We start from the raw sequence: 19258 nt of genomic DNA on the forward strand, positions 1-19258 counted from the left end.
TGCTAGAAAATTAAAATCAACACCCATCAGCATTAAGCGACGACGGCGGGCTCTCCTCTCCTTTCTCTGCTTTCTCGTTGCGTTACATTCACAAAGCCTTATTCTTATTATTCTGTACCTATTCTGTATTTTTATTCCGGACTGCAGCCTTCTGCTAATTAGAGAAATAAAGCCTTTTAGAATGAGCGGCAGCGAATCCTCCATAGCCACGCAGGTGCAGCACCTCATGCCCAAAGAAGACTCCGCCGTGCTTCCCTCAACGGACGAAATCAGCAGCCTCGAGCGCTCCCGCTGCAGCGAGTTTTTCCAGGGCCGCGGCAGCAAAACACCCGAGCGCTACACGCTGATCCGCAACCACATCCTCGACCAATGGCAGCGCACACGGCCCGCGTACCTGACCAAGATCCGCGCACGCAACGGGCTGCGCAACTGCGGCGACGTCAACGCCATTGGACGCGTCCACGCGTTTCTCGAGGCCGCCGGCGCCATCAACCAGGGCGCACAGCCGCTGCGCGGCGCGAGAAAACCGCAGCCGCCGAGGACCCCCAGGCATGCTGCGCTGCACAGCGACGGTGGCGACGGGGGCGGGCAGGGGCTGCTGACGGACGACAGCGCCGAAGAGGAGCCGTGGCCGACCCCACGGCCACGGCGCCGCAGCCAGCAGCAGCAGGGCGGCCACGTCATCGCGCACGTGGTTGAGCGGCGCGGCGACGGCGACGGCGACGGCGACGGCGACTACCGGTGCCCAAGCTCCAGCGACACCGAGCAGCAGCAGCGCAAGCGGCGGAAGCACGGCCACCCGTGGCAGCCGCCCAACGGCGGCGAGTTCCGCCTAATCCCCTGCTTGGAATTCGCGCAGCAGCAGCAGCCGCCGCCGTTCGCATTGACCATCACCGCCGGCGCCCTGGCGCTGATGGATCTGCACGCGCACCTGACATACTCCGAGGTCATCGGGCTTCTGGGCGGCACACAGGCCGCGGGCGCAATCCACGTCGACGTGGCCTTCGCCTGCGCCGGCGCCGGATCGGCGACCGAGTGCGAAATGGATGCTGCCGCAGAGGTGGCTGCGCGCCAGGTGTTTGCGCGCGCCGGGCGGTGCGCCGTCGGCTGGTTCCACTCGCACCCGGCCTTCGAGCCCACGCCCTCGGTGCGCGACGTGGCCACGCAGCGCACCTACCAGGCGCTCTGCCGCTTGCCGGACGGCTCCGAGCCGTTCGTCGGCGCCATCGTGTCGCCGCCCGGCGGCTGCGGCGCCTACGGCGTCAGCGACATCACGGTCTTCTGCGTCCCGCGCGACTCCCCCCACCAACCCTTCAACCTGCCATACCGCGTTGCCCAGGCAGACCGCCTGGACACTGCGCTATTGGACGAGATGGCCGCGCTGGTGCGAGGCCAGGCGGCCCGCTTGATGGAGCGCCGCGCCGACCTGGCCAAGCGGTTTCGCCGCTCGGAGGCCACGACGGCGCTGGAAAAGCTGCTTATATCGATGCGCTCGCACTGGCACCCGGATGTGCGCCAGATGTGGGACGACGAGGTGTCGCTGCGCCTGCGCCCGCTGCTGCTCGACCTGTTTTGCGCCAGCGCCAAGAAAAAACACGTCCCTGCCGCTGCTGACGGCCAAAGCCAGACGTACGCTTGAGCTTGATCCGCTTCACAGGCGCCATGTTAATTGCGTGTGATCCGATCAAAGCACCGCTGATTTCTTGATTCCCGGCTCCACAGGATGAATTGGGCCATGCAAGTGTAATCCTGACTGTGTGACTCATGAACTCTTGCCCCAACCTTATTATCGCTGGCCCCGCGGCCATTGGCCCGATACGGATTACCACCAATAGCAATAGAAAATTTTGGGAACAAAAATATTGATTCACTAAAGAAAATGAACGCGCTGAATAGTATCGGATTTAAGGCACAGCTCCGCCTACACTGAACAACAACTTTTCTTTTCCCACTTCTTCTTTACTCATTTTTTTTGGAAAAGACATTTTTCTTTTTGCTGCAGCGAATAATAAAGCTCTTTTTCTCTCTTCACCTCGGTGCTAGTTTTTACATGTACTCGCACTCCTTTGAGAAAAATTCATCAGACTACATTGCCGATCAGGTTTGGAGGGCACTAGGATACTGAATCTCTTCTAATCACTCTAAAAACAACAGCTATAAACCCTTCTTGCCTCTTTATTTCTATTACACACTCTCTCTCTTTATCTTACAATGTCTCTCTCTACCATCGCTAAGAAGCTCCTTGTCAGCCCGGCCGCTCTTTGGTGCGCCGCTCCTTTGCCTCCGCCGTTGCGTCGTCCCCCCTGCACGCGCACTACCCGTGGCGGCCGGATCGCAGACCGCTCACCTGCAGCTGCGCACCGGCGAGACCTTCACCGGCGGCTCCTTTGGCGCCTCAGTATCGACCGTCGGCGAAACGGTCTTCACCACATCCCTCGTTGGCTACCCCGAGTCCATGACCGACCCCTCGTACCTCGGCCAGCTGCTGGTGTTCACCCAGCCGCTGATCGGCAACTACGGCGTCCCCAAGCGCACTCGCGACGAGTTTGGGCTCCTGAACCACTTTGAGAGCGAAAAGATCCAGTGCCGCGGCATCATTGTCAGCGACTACGCCGCCAAGTACTCCCACTGGAACGCCATCGAGAGCCTCTCCGAATGGTGCGCGCGCGAGGGCGTCCCTGCCATCACGGCGTGGACACCCGCGCCCTAGTGCACATTCTGCGCGGCCAAGGGTCCACCCTGGGCTCGCTGAATGTTGGTGCGGAGCCCGCCCAGACCATCGACTGGGCTGACCCCAACGTCGACAACCTCGTTGCCCAGGCATCCACCGACTCCGTGCGCGTGTTCAACCCCACTGGCGACGTCCACATTGCGCTGATCGACTGCGGTGTCAAGTACAACATCATCCGGTCGTTGTGCCAACAGGGTGCGCGCGTCTCGCTTGTTCCCTGGAACCACCCTGTGGCGTCAGAGCTTTCCTCCTACGACGGCATCTTTATTCCAACGGCCCTGGCTCCCCAGCCCACTGCACAGAGACCATCGACCAGATCCGCCACGCGTACTCTGTCTACCAGCGCCCCATTTTCGGCATCTGCATGGGTAACCAGCTGATGGGTTTGGCCGCCGGCATGGACGTATACAAGCTGCGTTTCGGTAACCGTGGCCATAACCAGCCCGCTGTCGACCTCACCAATGGCAAATGCGTGATTACCTCGCAGAACCACGGATATGCCCTGGATGACTCCCGTATGCCCCAGGGTTGGGACAGATACTATGTCAATGCCAATGATGGCTCGAATGAGGGTATTAGACATGTGGATATGCCTTTTAGGTCGGTTCAGTTCCACCCCGAGGCGAAGGGAGGCCCCTGGATACCGCTTATTTGTTTAAGGAGTTTGTTGATCAGGTTAGGGAAGCAAAGGCTGCGGGCGTCCAGGCGGTTGTTGATGACTCGGTTGTCACACAGAAACAGCATCAGGCCGCCCCTGTTCAGGCGTCTGCTTAAATAAAAAATAATAATAGTAATGATAATAATAATAAATAGTGCAAATCAACATATTTTCTTATTGCCATTCTTATTTTTTCATTTGGTTTTTCAAAAATAAAATTTTTTTATCAATTCAATTTGTTCTGCGTCTATCTATAATTGTCTAAGTATATGTCTATAAAGATGAATATGAGATATGGATGATAATCAAAAAATACCAATCAATCAATTAATCAATCAAGCAATGACATTGACGCTGTCAAACTTGCTGACCTGGTCCTTGCTTACGCTGGCGTCCTTGTTGTTGGCGTAAACTGTGTTGTCCTTGTAATTGGCAGCAAACGAGTCGCTGTCAAGCTTGTTGACTGTGCTGAGCGCAAATGGAAGGCCCGATCCGTAGCTTCCGTAGCTGCCAACACCCCCATAGGTGCCAACGCCACCGTAGTTGCCACATTCCATAGCTTGCACCCCGTATCCACATTCCATAGCTATTGGCACCACCGTAGTTGCCACATTTCCATAGCTTGCCACCGTAGTTGCCAACATTTCCATAGCTATTGGCACCACCGTAGTTGCTGTACGCATTGTTTGCTCCGCCGTAGGGATAGGCGTGGGTGTTGTATTCTGCGCCGTAAGGACGAGCATTGTTGTAATATTTGCCATTGTCGCAAATGTTTTTGGTGGGCTGATAGCCGGCAGAAACAGGGCTGGCATTGGCAGCGGGCGCGATAAAGGCAGCAATAGCAGCAAGAACGGTGATAGTAGCGACAAAGCAAGGCATGTTTTTTGTGTTTTTTGTTGATGTGGTTGGTATTTAATCTAAAGTGGCAAGTGTAGACTGAATGAGCAGTGATGTGAGGATAATGGTTTCTTGGAATACGGGACGCCCATTGTCGCTTTTATATATTCAAATTTTTATTTATTTCTTTCTTTCTTGCAGTCTAACAAATCATTCTTGTAACCCTTTTTTAAATAATAAATAGTTGAATGCAATGCAAAATTTGCTTGTACGTGTGTTTCATCCACATTCTTTTTGATTCATCTGCCCGTTTTCTATCTCTTTTTATTATTGGTACCACGTAAAATTACGAAATATAATAGCAACAAATTAATTTGTTGAGCAATTAAAGCTACGTTTACGTTTTTTCTTTTGCCGTATCGACACGTAAACCATGAGCTGAATATTTAAATTCAATTTTTATTTGTAAGCAACACTTGACCACGTACAAAACAGTGTGAAAAATATTACTTATATTTCAACTCAACCAATAAAATAATAATGCCCGATTCAGTCAAATGTCTTTAAGGTTTTCTGTCGCTGTTGCTGTTGCCAATGTTATTCTTGTTTTGCAGTGTTTGTTCTTGGCACCCTGGATTTGGCCAAATCAAGCAATTACGTTGGCGGTATTGAGTGCATGCACGTTGTCGCTGACTACATTTGCGTTTTGGTTATTGACAAAGAGCGTGTTGTCGTTGAAATTGGCAGCGTAAAAGTCGCGGTCAAATGCATTCACGGTGTTGGCTGCAAATGGGAAGCCACCCCGGCCACACCCAATTCCGCCGCAACCGCCCCAGCCGCCGCCACAGCGCTTGGCCAGATGCTCGCCAGTGGAATGATCGCGTCTGATAAACGGGAAACCAGCGGTGCCGGCAACAGCAGCGCCGGTGGCAATTGCTGCGCTGTTCACAAACGGAAAGTCAGCAGTCCCGGCAATGGCAGCACCAGTGGCAAAGCCAGTGGTCAATGGCCGATAAAGCCAGTTCCAAAAAATCCGGGAGCACCAACAAATGGCAGAATCGGGCTGGCAGTGGCGCCAGGAGCAATAACAACAGCGGCAACAAGAGCAGCAATAAAAGTGACAGCAAAGTTAGGCATGTTTAAAAGTGATAATTGTATGTGTGTGTTTGTGTGTGTGTGTGTTTGTGTGTGTTTGTGTGTGTGTGTTTGTAAGTGTATGAGGCAAGAGGGTGTAAAACACTGGGTGTAATGTTTAAATTGTTGAACTAATAGTCCTGGTTGTCTTATTTATACTCATTTGTATTGCATTTAATATTATTATTTGTACTTGATACTGTATAAAATATATATAACTATAAATACATGTTGCATCGTACATGCTACTTTACATATTTTGATACATCCTAGAATTTGATGAATTTACTTTACTTTTGAAATATTGGTTTGATATTAAACAAGTCATTTATTTGGGCTAATATTAATTTTTAAAATGAAATAACTGAGTGAGTGTGAATACAACAAGCATGTATTTATTATTTGAGTTGTGTTGTGCTATTTAGCTGGTGCTAATTAAAAACTAGATATAACATATTTGCATCTATTCAACTAATTTTGTTTTATAAATCAAATTAGGCAAAAACAATAACACAACGCACATTGTGTAAGAATATAAACATTTGACTGTAAATTTTTATTATTGCATTTTTAAAAACTGATTCCTGAGATTAGACATTTAATAGTATTTGCACAATCAATGGTTTGAAAAGTACGTAATCTATTTAAATACTTGAATATGTGTTCTCGGGCCAGTGCACCAAAAAATAAAATAGCTTGGTGAACTGATTAATATTAAAGTGACTAGGTATTGTAAAACTGCAAACGCATGTGTATGAAAAGCGTATAAGAAACAAACAGCAGCGCCATTTTATGCGTACTTTGCACAACCAATGTATATATATTTAGACTAGTACCAAAACGCGTGTGTTAGTTATATTTTGGCAACATTTATGTCTTTCAAATTATACTAGCTACAGCTGAAAATGGTCAATTAAATCTGTGCATAGATTTGTGATAGCTTTTTAAACAAAGAACATCATTTGTTTGCGTTTTGTTTGTTATTTTTAGGAATGTTATTGCGAATCAAACAGTCACAATAGACGTTACAATTTTAAACAGTTTGGATTTGAGCCATTGTAACTTATTAGCATAAACCGACACATTAAATGTAAAATTTTATTCTACTAATTTTGATGCAGCCAAGAATAAAATTTATTGGTTTTTGTAAATAAAAGTTTAAAGTTGCTAAATCATAAAATATATAGTAATTCTGGCCATTTATAGCGGCTCAAATAGTGCTGCTGCTGCTGCTGTTTTATATCTTGGAGTTTTTACCAGTTGCTCAACAATGAATCAAGCAATAACGTTGGCCGCATTGAGAACATTCACGTTGTCGCAGACTACATTTGCGTTTTTGTTGTTGGTAAAGACAGTGTTGTCGCAGCAGTTGGCAGCATATGCGTTGCGGTCAAATGCGTTGACAGTGTTGGCCGCAAAGGGGAAACCACCCCAGCCGCCACAGCCGCCGCCTACACCCCAGCCACCGCAGCGCTTGGCTATGTGGTGATTACCATGGCCATGCTCGATGTTGCTCCTGGCAAAGTTATGCGGCTTCTGGACAGTGTTTCCATTTGCAGCAGTGGCATCGTGGGCAGTGACGGTCGAAACAGCACTCAGGACAAAGACAGCAACGGTGGCAAAGTAGTTGAACATTGTTTTGTATGCGTGTATATAAATAGATAAAAACGACAGTGCTTGTTGAAATGGGCTGTAGTAAATACAATTGTAATTGTAATGTTTGTGTTTGGCTTTTTCTGAGGAAATTATTGTTTGCTTTATACAAAAAAGGGGGCGGTGAGCTTGCACAACTATGAAACATTTGAAAGGCAAGGCATCCGAGTGTTCCTGTCAAATGCGTATTAGCCAGCCGATAGCTGACAAAGATATAACACCATGCGCGATATATCTAAATTATATATCTGCCAGCAGTCACACTGTTTATTATTACAAAGTATGCAATAAAATGTGTTTACTGGAATATCCATGAGTGATAGATGATTTGCACAAAATTTGAAGTTGCTTCTAAAATTTTCAAACATGGGTAATTAAATCAAAACTTATATCTATGGTACCCAGCTATGCCGACAATGAATAGCTGGCCAACAACATTGAATATTATTTGCATGTATACATTAACTTTTTAAATAATAAAGTTATTAGAAAACAAGCACTCTGTATACACCTGTATAAAACAACATAAATAAATAGTTATCTTTATTGTTTGCTATGCATAAAGTTTTACAATTAACATCCAAAAATGACCAATGCTCAATGCTATATTATCCTTACAATAATTACACTTTAGCTAGTGGTTGTTAGTTTAACATTATAGTCAGTTTGGCCGAGTGGTTAAGGCGACAGACTCGAAATCTGTTGGGCGTTGCCCGCACAGGTTCAAATCCTGTAGCTGACGTTACTTTTGAATCCCTGATTTTTAGAAACTGTATTTTTCTATTATGTTAAAATATTTGATATAAATACATGTAGACACAATGTTGATCACTTAAAAAATCATGTTTATTTTTATTATGTAAAAGGGGAGTGTGGGGAGCACTATTACAATAGTGTTAAAGGGATAGGTATTAAATTACAAAGTGTTTCTAAAATGTTGTTATCGCCGACCTCATCTTATATATGTGTCTCAATGTCTTTGTGGCACACACTGGCAGTTGTGTGCCCCGTTTGCGAGAACTGGTCCTTATGAACGTAACCCGAGTCTCTGATATGGCATTATTGGCGTCTCTGTATTCGTGCGCCCAGTGCGTCTATTTTGAGACAGACAGTGTATCTGGATGTCAACAGTGGCGTCTGATTTAGTCCCCTGTAATTTGGTCTGTATCAAATATATCAGCAGGTTGGCAGGAATCTGTCTCATGATTTTTTTCCCTCAGCGTCTACCTCCATATTGTAATATGAATAGTTTATATGAAATATATTTACAATTAAAAATCCACTATAAGAGAGCTTAAAGAGCTCCGCTTATCTATTCAAAACTGTCAACAGTGAAAATAGAAATCGCGATTGTAAACAATCACAATTTCAAACAATCGCAATTTCACAATTGCGATGTCACACATATCCTCGGGCTGCATAACAATTATAATTACAATTTTTTGTGACGCGTTGTAGTATATGTGCTTTAATGGTTTAGTTGAAAATATATTTTGCTTTTGTTATTTGATCCAGGAATCCAAAATTTCACATTTAATGTAGCTCGCACGCCAAATTTAAATACATTTTTTTGCATGCTCAAAATATAACAAATATAAATAATAGCATGACTGTATGATATTGATTGTTGGGCGCTTGCATATATCTCACAATCTGATGCAAATAATGGAACGTAAGAAAAACATTTGCACCAAATTGAACGGGGTAGGTGCAGTAAAAAACAAGAAATATAATAACAGTTATTATACTCTCAAAAATACATACAAGGCAGAAAGATAATTGAGACAAACTATGATATAATGTGCGGGCAGTAACAAAAGCCTGTGGTAATTGAGTATATTTAAAATACAGACTATGTAATGATGTTATAAGAGTAAAAGCTAGCCCAATACTTAGTTCAACATGTATTTTACTAATAAGTGTGTTATTATTAAGTAAAAATATAAAAGTGAGGAGTTTTGCATCCACAGCTGTAGAAATTTAATAATTAAAGCATTACTTTTATAATAATAAACTATTAATATATACACTTTATTTATTTAGCTATCAAGAAAAGGTTAGCAAGTCACTTATTAGCTTGTTAAAAAGCATATATTGAGACAAGAGGGTTCAGTGGTCTAGCGGTATGATTCTCGCTTAGGGTGCGAGAGGTCCCGGGTTCAAGTCCCGGCTGAGCCCATTTTTGCAAAATATTTTACTGCAACAACTAAAATTTTGGCAAAAGTTATGCCTTCTACCAGAATCGAACTGGTGACCTTCTGCTTACTAGGCAGACGCTCTGCCATCTGAGCCAAGAAGGCTTGTTTTCAAGCCAAGTGCTTATTGCTAAGCCACAACTCCATAGATTAAATTATATACAAATATATAAGCTTTAAATTTTGTGCTAATGCATATGCTGCTTCACAAATAGTTATTTGTAATATCCACTTTATAACCATTGTTTTATGGCGCAGCGCTATTTATAAATAGCACTAATTTTTAAATTTGTATGTTGCATAGTTGTAGCCACCAGCTGCTTTACATTAATACATATGTCTGCTTAAACACATTGCATTCTTAGGCTGACACATTGTGATGGCAAGGATTGTAGTAATCGCCAAAAATAATGAGTCTAATAAGTCTTTATTGAAACAAAAGCTGAGGAAACCTTCCATTGAGTTCTTCCTGCTGCCATTTTATAGGCAGCCATAGAATCCTGGCCACTACTGTATTAATGCCTGCTTGCTCAGCATCAACTTGGCTCGCAAGCTCTCGACTCAGCTGAGCTTACATGGTCGTCATGACTAGTTTGTACTAAACATGTTAAACTCATTTATTAAAATACCTACTGTGTCTGGTTTATATCATTCTGGCACTCGTTTATTTGATGCCAGTTTGTGAGTATTGGTTGATGGCGATCAACTGATTAACCAGTCTTGGCTGTTTAGCAACACAAACAATAAGTCACACAGTGACCAAAGCAATATGCTTTCTACTCTTTACCTTTCACAGTGCATAGCACTTATTTATTAAATATACTTTATATCATTATAGTTTATCTACACGTTCATAGAACGTTCCTATATTCCAACAGTGAGCCAACTTGGGTTGTCAGAAAACCAAATTATTTTATTTAAAAAGCTGACTAGTCATTCAATTAGTTGGCAAATATTCCCACAATCTTTCTACAGTGCCACAGTTTGCAAGGTTTTTTAATATATTTGCCAATACTCATTTATTATTTGTATAAAAATGTAAAAATGTGGTAACTTGTTATGGATAAAAGAGGCTCACTTAGCCATTGAATTTCAAATATGCAAAATTTTAAATGAGTGGCAGTTAGACATTTATTATTTTGGCACCTCATTATTCTATTCCTTTTTTCTCAGTTAATACTTTATAAATATACTAACTTCTACACTTTTTTTATCATTTTTAAACTATGGTCTGTTCGTGCAAATACACAGGAATTCCAGTTCCTGCAAATAATGTTAATGTCTGTGGTGCCCAACACACATTTCAAGCCACTATCTTCCCTTTTCAAGAATCAAGATCGCCATCATGGCCACTATACACATTTCTGTTATTGCTGGCTGACATCAAGGAATACCATGATGTTTACAGCGCTGCCCACACAGCGCTGCCCCCTTTTTCAGTTAAGTAAGTAATTTTTAAGACTTGAATATATCGATTTAGACCCACATTTTTATAGAGCACGACATATTTTTTTTTGTGAGGTGTAAAAACCAATTTTATTTTATTTTATTTCAAAACTTGCAAGTTTATATTTCGGCAGACGTGCCACTCATCATCTATAAAGAAAACAACAACAGAAACTATGGCACTTAGACGCCGCTCTCCAGGACTCCCCTACAACCTGGGCCTGGAAGACAACTTTACTGCATTTACCGTCTTTGAGGATCCGATACTTCAAGGGAATTATGATGCGTACAACGACGAAGATATTTACCGCGTAATGGACAACTTCCTTCAGGTATGGTGGAGACGTGTTCAGCGAACCAGGCTGGTCGAGAGCCTGATGCAAACCAACCCAGACGAGATTGCAGACCTAATGGACTGTTTTACGACGACGATTAGGTCGCGCGAGAAGGTTGAGGAGCAAGTGGAAATTTACCTTAACTACAAGAAAGTACACCCATTGTTCCTCCCTAGTGAACCAAGCCATAGCAGCCTCTCCACTGAGTCAGCACTCCCTCGAAGCCAACCTAAGATTGTGTTCCCCACATTTGGTGTGAATGACAAGTCGATGATGGAGCTTGCCGATTTCCTTGTGCATTTCGAAAATGCGCTCAATGCCATTAAGATGGGCCCTGGAGAATGGGGTGGGCACTTTATGGTTAATGTCGGCGGTGAACTGCTTGAATTCTTCACCGACCACTGTAGCAAGATCGATGACTGGGACATAGCCCGTGGTAAGATAGAAGCACACTACCTGGGTATTCAGTATCGCGCCAGGCAGGCACGCCAGCTCAGCGAACTGACGATTGATGAGGGTGAAACGCCCCTCCAGTGCATGAAGCGCCAGCTGGTACTACACCGCCGCTTCATGGCAAAGGGTTCCGAGGTTGAATTTATGTTTTGGACGATGCTGGGGAAACTGCCCGCCGAGGTTCAGGACTATGTCGAACTTCACCTGCCAGAGGTGGAGTACACACCAAGAGACCTTCTGTCTTTCCTTGAGTCTGCACGAGTGGCACACATGCCCTACACCAAGACTGCTAACCGAGCTAGTGGTGCAGTAGGCCGGGCCAGTAATGGCAATAATGCCAGCAAGAGCAAGGAGGCAACCAACAAATGGTGTGAATTCCATCGCTCACATACACACAATTACACTGATTGCAATGCTCAGAAGCAGCAAGTAGCGACAGTGTCGACAACCAAGCCCACGACGGGTGGAGCCATGACTAACGGCTCAACAAGTGTGACCTGCTTCAAGTGTCACCAGGTCGGACATTTTGCATCCAGATGCCCGACGAAAGTGCAGTCAGCCAATGTCAGGTTGACGCATGTAACCGGGGCTAATCAGCCACCGGTGGACGCCGATCCACCTCTAGCACCGTTGTACATCGACGGGCAGGTCGCGATGGCGTTGATTGACAGTGGGGCTGACACAGTGCTCCTCTGCCAAGAGTTTGTAGCACACCATGGGATCGCAACCCTACCAGCCATGCTACAGGTCACCGGTTTTGGCGAGAAGCCATCCCTGGTCGACAGGATGACGGTGCCACTGCGCCTGCAGTGTGGCCAAATGGATGAGATGGTTTCATGCTTTGTTGCCCCTTCAAGCGCGAAATACCAGATCACCATTGGACGCCCGCTGTTTGCACGGATTGGTATACAGTTGGCCAATGTGCCTTTCAAGCTCGTTGACGCCTTTGCACCAACAGTGATTATGGAGACGCCAATACCATCACTCATACACGATGAGTGCGACACCACTTTTGACGGTCCACGTGCAAAATTAATGACTGTAATTGAGCCGCTGCTTGCTGCAAATCAAGCTACTCCGGCAGACGCAGCCTGTCCAGTTCCAGAGGCACTTGTGCGCCTGCCCACACAGCCGGGGAAGACTGTATTCAAACGACAGTACCCTTTGGCCAATGCAGCGCGCCCTGTTGTTGACGCACAGATCACTGAGTGGCTCGAGACGGGCACTATTGAGACTGCGCCAATGCTGTCGGTGTTCAACACACCGATGTTCCCAATTCCGAAGAAAGATGCCAGCGGTAATAAAACACTCCATCGAATTTGCCATGATTTTAGGCAGCTGAATGCTATATTGGAGCCAGATCTTTATCCCATCCCGCTGATCAGCGACATCTTTGCCGCGCTTGCAGGTGCAACCTGTCGTGCTCTATAAAAATGTGGGTCTAAATCGATATATTCAAGTCTTAAAAATTACTTACTTAACTGAAAAAGGGGGCAGCGCTGTGTGGGCAGCGCTGTAAACATCATGGTATTCCTTGATGTCAGCCAGCAATAACAGAAATGTGTATAGTGGCCATGATGGCGATCTTGATTCTTGAAAAGGGAAGATAGTGGCTTGAAATGTGTGTTGGGCACCACATCACTCCCTACGAGACTGGTCGCTAATCTTGTCCCAGTACTCCTGAATCAGATCCAGTGAGTCAAAGTTGCTTGTCGGCTCCCAGGTGCTGTCGCCATCAAGCCAGTCAACTAAGTAGCGGATACCACCACGTGTGTTCTTGTGCCTGGTGATGGCTAACACCTCGGCGTGAGTCTCATCAAAGTCGGGTGCTGATGCAAGAGGAATAAGCTGTGACGTCGTATAATTGCGCGGCAGTGGTTCACGTGTCATATCCTCCAATTTGTAGGTGCCAGGTGCTATTATAGCGACAATGCAGTAAGGACCAGTATGCTTGGCCTCAAGTTTGTGCATGCGCTCGCCGCGGATAAGGACTGCTGCTCCAACCTCAAACTCCATTATCTTGTGCCTGTTCTTGAATCGTGCAGTTTGCTTGTCATTGGTAACAGCTGTGCGCTGTGCCACTGTTGTAAAGAGAGTGCCTCGCATGCTGAGTGCACGTTCACGTAGCTGCTCGATCTGTTCAGTGGTTGCCTCCATATCCAGCAGCTCTTCATCAGTGTGGTCGGCAAGCATGTTTGGCTCACGCCCAAACATGGCAAAGAAAGGCGTAAAACCATGACGTGCAGAAATCTTGGTGTTCATTGCATATTGTGCGAAAGGAACACAGCGGTCCCATGTCGCCTTGCGTCCTGCCACTAGCTTGCTGATAACCTGGCTGGCCGTCTGCACTGTACGCTCAGCAGCACCATTGGCACGTGGATGGTATGCTGTAATCAGACGATGGTCGATGCCAGATGCTTGTGTAAGGTGCTTGGCAATTCGGTTAACAAACTCGCCACCATTGTCTGACTGAATGATCTTGGGGAAGCCAAAATTGCCGAAAATGCGCGTCCAGAGTGCTGCAATGGTCTTAGCTTGCTTGTCTGGGATAGCCTCTAAATACACAAATCGTGTGTGAATGTCAATCAACACATGTAGGTAATTGTTGCCATTGCTGGATGTCGGGAATGGTCCTGCCAGGTCGACAGCAACATGTTGGAATGGTGTATCCGACGAAATGGTCTGCAGTTGATGGTGCACAACTGGTGTGTTGTTGTGCCGCTGACAGACAACACAAGTGGCAATGTAGTTGGCAATATCCCTGCGCATACCTGGCCAAGTATGACCAGCAGCATGTAATGCGCCTGCGACAGCTTTAATGCCAAAGTGCCCCTGCAGGTGTTGCTTCTTGACCAGGTTGATGCGCTGGGTGGGGTCATCGATTAATACTTGCAAGGCATGCGCGGCTGCAACCGGCATGTCTTCACCCCCCACAAGTGCATTGTACACACGAGAGAGATGGTCAGGGAGGATGTTGTCAACTCCTGGGCGATGCACAACTGCAAAATCGTAGGATGAAAGCTCCTCAAACCAGCCGATCAACATGGCATTCAGATGATCCTGGGAGTGCATGTAGGTCAGCGCCTTGTGGTCTGTAAAAAGCGTGAAGTGCCGACCGTAAAGGTATTGATGGAAGCTGCGTAGTGCATAGACAATTCCCAGCAGCTCGCGCTTGGTAGCCGAATAATTACGCTCAGCGCGGTTGAGCGAACGTGAGACACATGAGAGATAATGATGAACACCATTTGCATCCACCTGGTAGAGCACTGCACCAATGCCAGTGTTGGACGCATCTGTTGCCACTTGGAAAGGCAGATCATCATTAGGGAATGACAGTGAAAGCGCATGTGCAATGGCCTGTTGCAGATCACCTAGTGCTTCTGTGTGCCTATCCGTCCAGGCTGCAGTGAGGTTGTCTGCATTGCGAAGTGCATCGAGTGGTGCTGTGACCATGGACATAATTGGTATATGCTCGCGCAGATAGTTTGCAACACCCAGGATATGCTGAAGCTCCTTAATCGTGTGTGGGATGGTCCATGATTCCACCTGCACTAGGCGCTCTGGATCCATTTGTTTGCCGCTTGGTGTGATCATGAAACCCAACAGCCGAATACGTGCTGACATAAAATGACACTTGCCAGGATTCACAACAAGGCAGTTTGCCGTGAGAATTTGCAGCACCTGCACAACATGCTTTCTGTGCTCCTCAACTGACCGTGAGTAGATGACAATGTCGTCGATGTAGCAGAGCGCGAATGGCATGCGCCCAAAGAGTTGCTGCATCACACGTTGGAAAACTGATGGCAGTGTCTTCAGACCAAATGGTGCCCGGCGGAACACATACTGTGTGTTATTCCATGTAAACGCCGTTTTGTACTGGTCCTCTGGCGCTATGGGAAACCGGTGGAATGCTGACTTGAGGTCGATTGTCGAAAAGACGGTTGCACCTGCAAGCGCGGCAAAGATGTCGCTGATCAGCGGGATGGGATAAAGATCTGGCTCCAATATAGCATTCAGCTGCCTAAAATCATGGCAAATTCGATGGAGTGTTTTATTACCGCTGGCATCTTTCTTCGGAATTGGGAACATCGGTGTGTTGAACACCGACAGCATTGGCGCAGTCTCAATAGTGCCCGTCTCGAGCCACTCAGTGATCTGTGCGTCAACAACAGGGCGCGCTGCATTGGCCAAAGGGTACTGTCGTTTGAATACAGTCTTCCCCGGCTGTGTGGGCAGGCGCACAAGTGCCTCTGGAACTGGACAGGCTGCGTCTGCCGGAGTAGCTTGATTTGCAGCAAGCAGCGGCTCAATTACAGTCATTAATTTTGCACGTGGACCGTCAAAAGTGGTGTCGCACTCATCGTGTATGAGTGATGGTATTGGCGTCTCCATAATCACTGTTGGTGCAAAGGCGTCAACGAGCTTGAAAGGCACATTGGCCAACTGTATACCAATCCGTGCAAACAGCGGGCGTCCAATGGTGATCTGGTATTTCGCGCTTGAAGGGGCAACAAAGCATGAAACCATCTCATCCATTTGGCCACACTGCAGGCGCAGTGGCACCGTCATCCTGTCGACCAGGGATGGCTTCTCGCCAAAACCGGTGACCTGTAGCATGGCTGGTAGGGTTGCGATCCCATGGTGTGCTACAAACTCTTGGCAGAGGAGCACTGTGTCAGCCCCACTGTCAATCAACGCCATCGCGACCTGCCCGTCGATGTACAACGGTGCTAGAGGTGGATCGGCGTCCACCGGTGGCTGATTAGCCCCGGTTACATGCGTCAACCTGACATTGGCTGACTGCACTTTCGTCGGGCATCTGGATGCAAAATGTCCGACCTGGTGACACTTGAAGCAGGTCACACTTGTTGAGCCGTTAGTCATGGCTCCACCCGTTGTGGGCTTGGTTGTCGACACTGTCGCTACTTGCTGCTTCTGAGCATTGCAATCAGTGGAATTGTGTGTATGTGAGCGATGGAATTCACACCATTTGTTGGTTGCCTCCTTGCTCTTGCTGGCATTATTGCCATTACTGGCCCGGCCTACTGCACCACTAGCTCGGTTAGCAGTCTTGGTGTAGGGCATGTGTGCCACTCGTGCAGACTCAAGGAAAGACAGAAGGTCTCTTGGTGTGTACTCCACCTCTGGCAGGTGAAGTTCGACATAGTCCTGAACCTCGGCGGGCAGTTTCCCCAGCATCGTCCAAAACATAAATTCAACCTCGGAACCCTTTGCCATGAAGCGGCGGTGTAGTACCAGCTGGCGCTTCATGCACTGGAGGGGCGTTTCACCCTCATCAATCGTCAGTTCGCTGAGCTGGCGTGCCTGCCTGGCGCGATACTGAATACCCAGGTAGTGTGCTTCTATCTTACCACGGGCTATGTCCCAGTCATCGATCTTGCTACAGTGGTCGGTGAAGAATTCAAGCAGTTCACCGCCGACATTAACCATAAAGTGCCCACCCCATTCTCCAGGGCCCATCTTAATGGCATTGAGCGCATTTTCGAAATGCACAAGGAAATCGGCAAGCTCCATCATCGACTTGTCATTCACACCAAATGTGGGGAACACAATCTTAGGTTGGCTTCGAGGGAGTGCTGACTCAGTGGAGAGGCTGCTATGGCTTGGTTCACTAGGGAGGAACAATGGGTGTACTTTCTTGTAGTTAAGGTAAATTTCCACTTGCTCCTCAACCTTCTCGCGCGACCTAATCGTCGTCGTAAAACAGTCCATTAGGTCTGCAATCTCGTCTGGGTTGGTTTGCATCAGGCTCTCGACCAGCCTGGTTCGCTGAACACGTCTCCACCATACCTGAAGGAAGTTGTCCATTACGCGGTAAATATCTTCGTCGTTGTACGCATCATAATTCCCTTGAAGTATCGGATCCTCAAAGACGGTAAATGCAGTAAAGTTGTCTTCCAGGCCCAGGTTGTAGGGGAGTCCTGGAGAGCGGCGTCTAAGTGCCATAGTTTCTGTTGTTGTTTTCTTTATAGATGATGAGTGGCACGTCTGCCGAAATATAAACTTGCAAGTTTTGAAATAAAATAAAATTGGTTTTTACACCTCACAAAAAAAAATATGTCGTGCTCTATAAAAATGTGGGTCTAAATCGATATATTCAAGTCTTAAAAATTACTTACTTAACTGAAAAAGGGGGCAGCGCTGTGTGGGCAGCGCTGTAAACATCATGGTATTCCTTGATGTCAGCCAGCAATAACAGAAATGTGTATAGTGGCCATGATGGCGATCTTGATTCTTGAAAAGGGAAGATAGTGGCTTGAAATGTGTGTTGGGCACCACACAACCGTCTTTTCGACAATCGACCTCAAGTCAGCATTCCACCGGTTTCCCATAGCGCCAGAGGACCAGTACAAAACGGCGTTTACATGGAATAACACACAGTATGTGTTCCGCCGGGCACCATTTGGTCTGAAGACACTGCCATCAGTTTTCCAACGTGTGATGCAGCAACTCTTTGGGCGCATGCCATTCGCGCTCTGCTACATCGACGACATTGTCATCTACTCACGGTCAGTTGAGGAGCACAGAAAGCATGTTGTGCAGGTGCTGCAAATTCTCACGGCAAACTGCCTTGTTGTGAATCCTGGCAAGTGTCATTTTATGTCAGCACGTATTCGGCTGTTGGGTTTCATGATCACACCAAGCGGCAAACAAATGGATCCAGAGCGCCTAGTGCAGGTGGAATCATGGACCATCCCACACACGATTAAGGAGCTTCAGCATATCCTGGGTGTTGCAAACTATCTGCGCGAGCATATACCAATTATGTCCATGGTCACAGCACCACTCGATGCACTTCGCAATGCAGACAACCTCACTGCAGCCTGGACGGATAGGCACACAGAAGCACTAGGTGATCTGCAACAGGCCATTGCACATGCGCTTTCACTGTCATTCCCTAATGATGATCTGCCTTTCCAAGTGGCAACAGATGCGTCCAACACTGGCATTGGTGCAGTGCTCTACCAGGTGGATGCAAATGGTGTTCATCATTATCTCTCATGTGTCTCACGTTCGCTCAACCGCGCTGAGCGTAATTATTCGGCTACCAAGCGCGAGCTGCTGGGAATTGTCTATGCACTACGCAGCTTCCATCAATACCTTTACGGTCGGCACTTCACGCTTTTTACAGACCACAAGGCGCTGACCTACATGCACTCCCAGGATCATCTGAATGCCATGTTGATCGGCTGGTTTGAGGAGCTTTCATCCTACGATTTTGCAGTTGTGCATCGCCCAGGAGTTGACAACATCCTCCCTGACCATCTCTCTCGTGTGTACAATGCACTTGTGGGGGGTGAAGACATGCCGGTTGCAGCCGCGCATGCCTTGCAAGTATTAATCGATGACCCCACCCAGCGCATCAACCTGGTCAAGAAGCAACACCTGCAGGGGCACTTTGGCATTAAAGCTGTCGCAGGCGCATTACATGCTGCTGGTCATACTTGGCCAGGTATGCGCAGGGATATTGCCAACTACATTGCCACTTGTGTTGTCTGTCAGCGGCACAACAACACACCAGTTGTGCACCATCAACTGCAGACCATTTCGTCGGATACACCATTCCAACATGTTGCTGTCGACCTGGCAGGACCATTCCCGACATCCAGCAATGGCAACAATTACCTACATGTGTTGATTGACATTCACACACGATTTGTGTATTTAGAGGCTATCCCAGACAAGCAAGCTAAGACCATTGCAGCACTCTGGACGCGCATTTTCGGCAATTTTGGCTTCCCCAAGATCATTCAGTCAGACAATGGTGGCGAGTTTGTTAACCGAATTGCCAAGC

General features: G+C 46.9%; 3 protein-coding genes and 3 non-coding genes across 6 annotated transcripts; 4 read left to right on the top strand and 2 right to left on the bottom strand.

The window, feature by feature from the left end:
* Window positions 1-705: 705 nt before the first annotated feature.
* BX661DRAFT_183581 (uncharacterized protein) lies at window positions 706-2004 on the top strand (the record flags this gene model as incomplete). Its single annotated transcript, XM_051536264.1, has 1 exon — window positions 706-2004. A coding segment is annotated over exon 1 (708 nt), but the record flags the coding sequence as incomplete, so codon positions are not given.
* Window positions 1939-3624, top strand: BX661DRAFT_183582 (carbamoyl-phosphate synthase). Its single transcript, XM_051536265.1, has 5 exons — window positions 1939-2244; window positions 2339-2674; window positions 2767-2961; window positions 3036-3331; window positions 3364-3624. Exons 1-5 carry the CDS (start codon window positions 2212-2214, stop codon window positions 3503-3505), a joined length of 1002 nt encoding a protein of 333 aa, XP_051391331.1. The 5' UTR covers window positions 1939-2211; the 3' UTR covers window positions 3506-3624.
* Window positions 3625-6635: 3011 nt separating this feature from the next.
* Window positions 6636-6995, bottom strand: BX661DRAFT_171507 (uncharacterized protein; the record flags this gene model as incomplete). The annotated part of the gene is made up of 1 exon (XM_051533708.1): window positions 6636-6995. The coding sequence occupies one exon, from the start codon at window positions 6993-6995 to the stop codon at window positions 6636-6638; it is 360 nt and encodes a 119-aa protein (XP_051391332.1).
* A 678-nt stretch (window positions 6996-7673) lies between these two features.
* Window positions 7674-7755, top strand: BX661DRAFT_t68. Its single transcript has one exon. It is a non-coding gene; the product is annotated as a tRNA-Ser (tRNA).
* Window positions 7756-9119: 1364 nt separating this feature from the next.
* Window positions 9120-9191, top strand: BX661DRAFT_t69. Its single transcript has one exon. It is a non-coding gene; the product is annotated as a tRNA-Pro (tRNA).
* Window positions 9192-9240: 49 nt separating this feature from the next.
* BX661DRAFT_t71 lies at window positions 9241-9313 on the bottom strand. Its single transcript has one exon. It is a non-coding gene; the product is annotated as a tRNA-Thr (tRNA).
* Between the last annotated feature and the right edge of the window lie 9945 nt (window positions 9314-19258).

Source organism: Kickxella alabastrina (assembly GCF_025024165.1).
Source record: "Kickxella alabastrina strain RSA 675 chromosome Unknown BX661scaffold_13, whole genome shotgun sequence".
In the NCBI taxonomy this organism is placed as follows: Eukaryota; Fungi; Kickxellomycota; class Kickxellomycetes; order Kickxellales; family Kickxellaceae; genus Kickxella; species Kickxella alabastrina.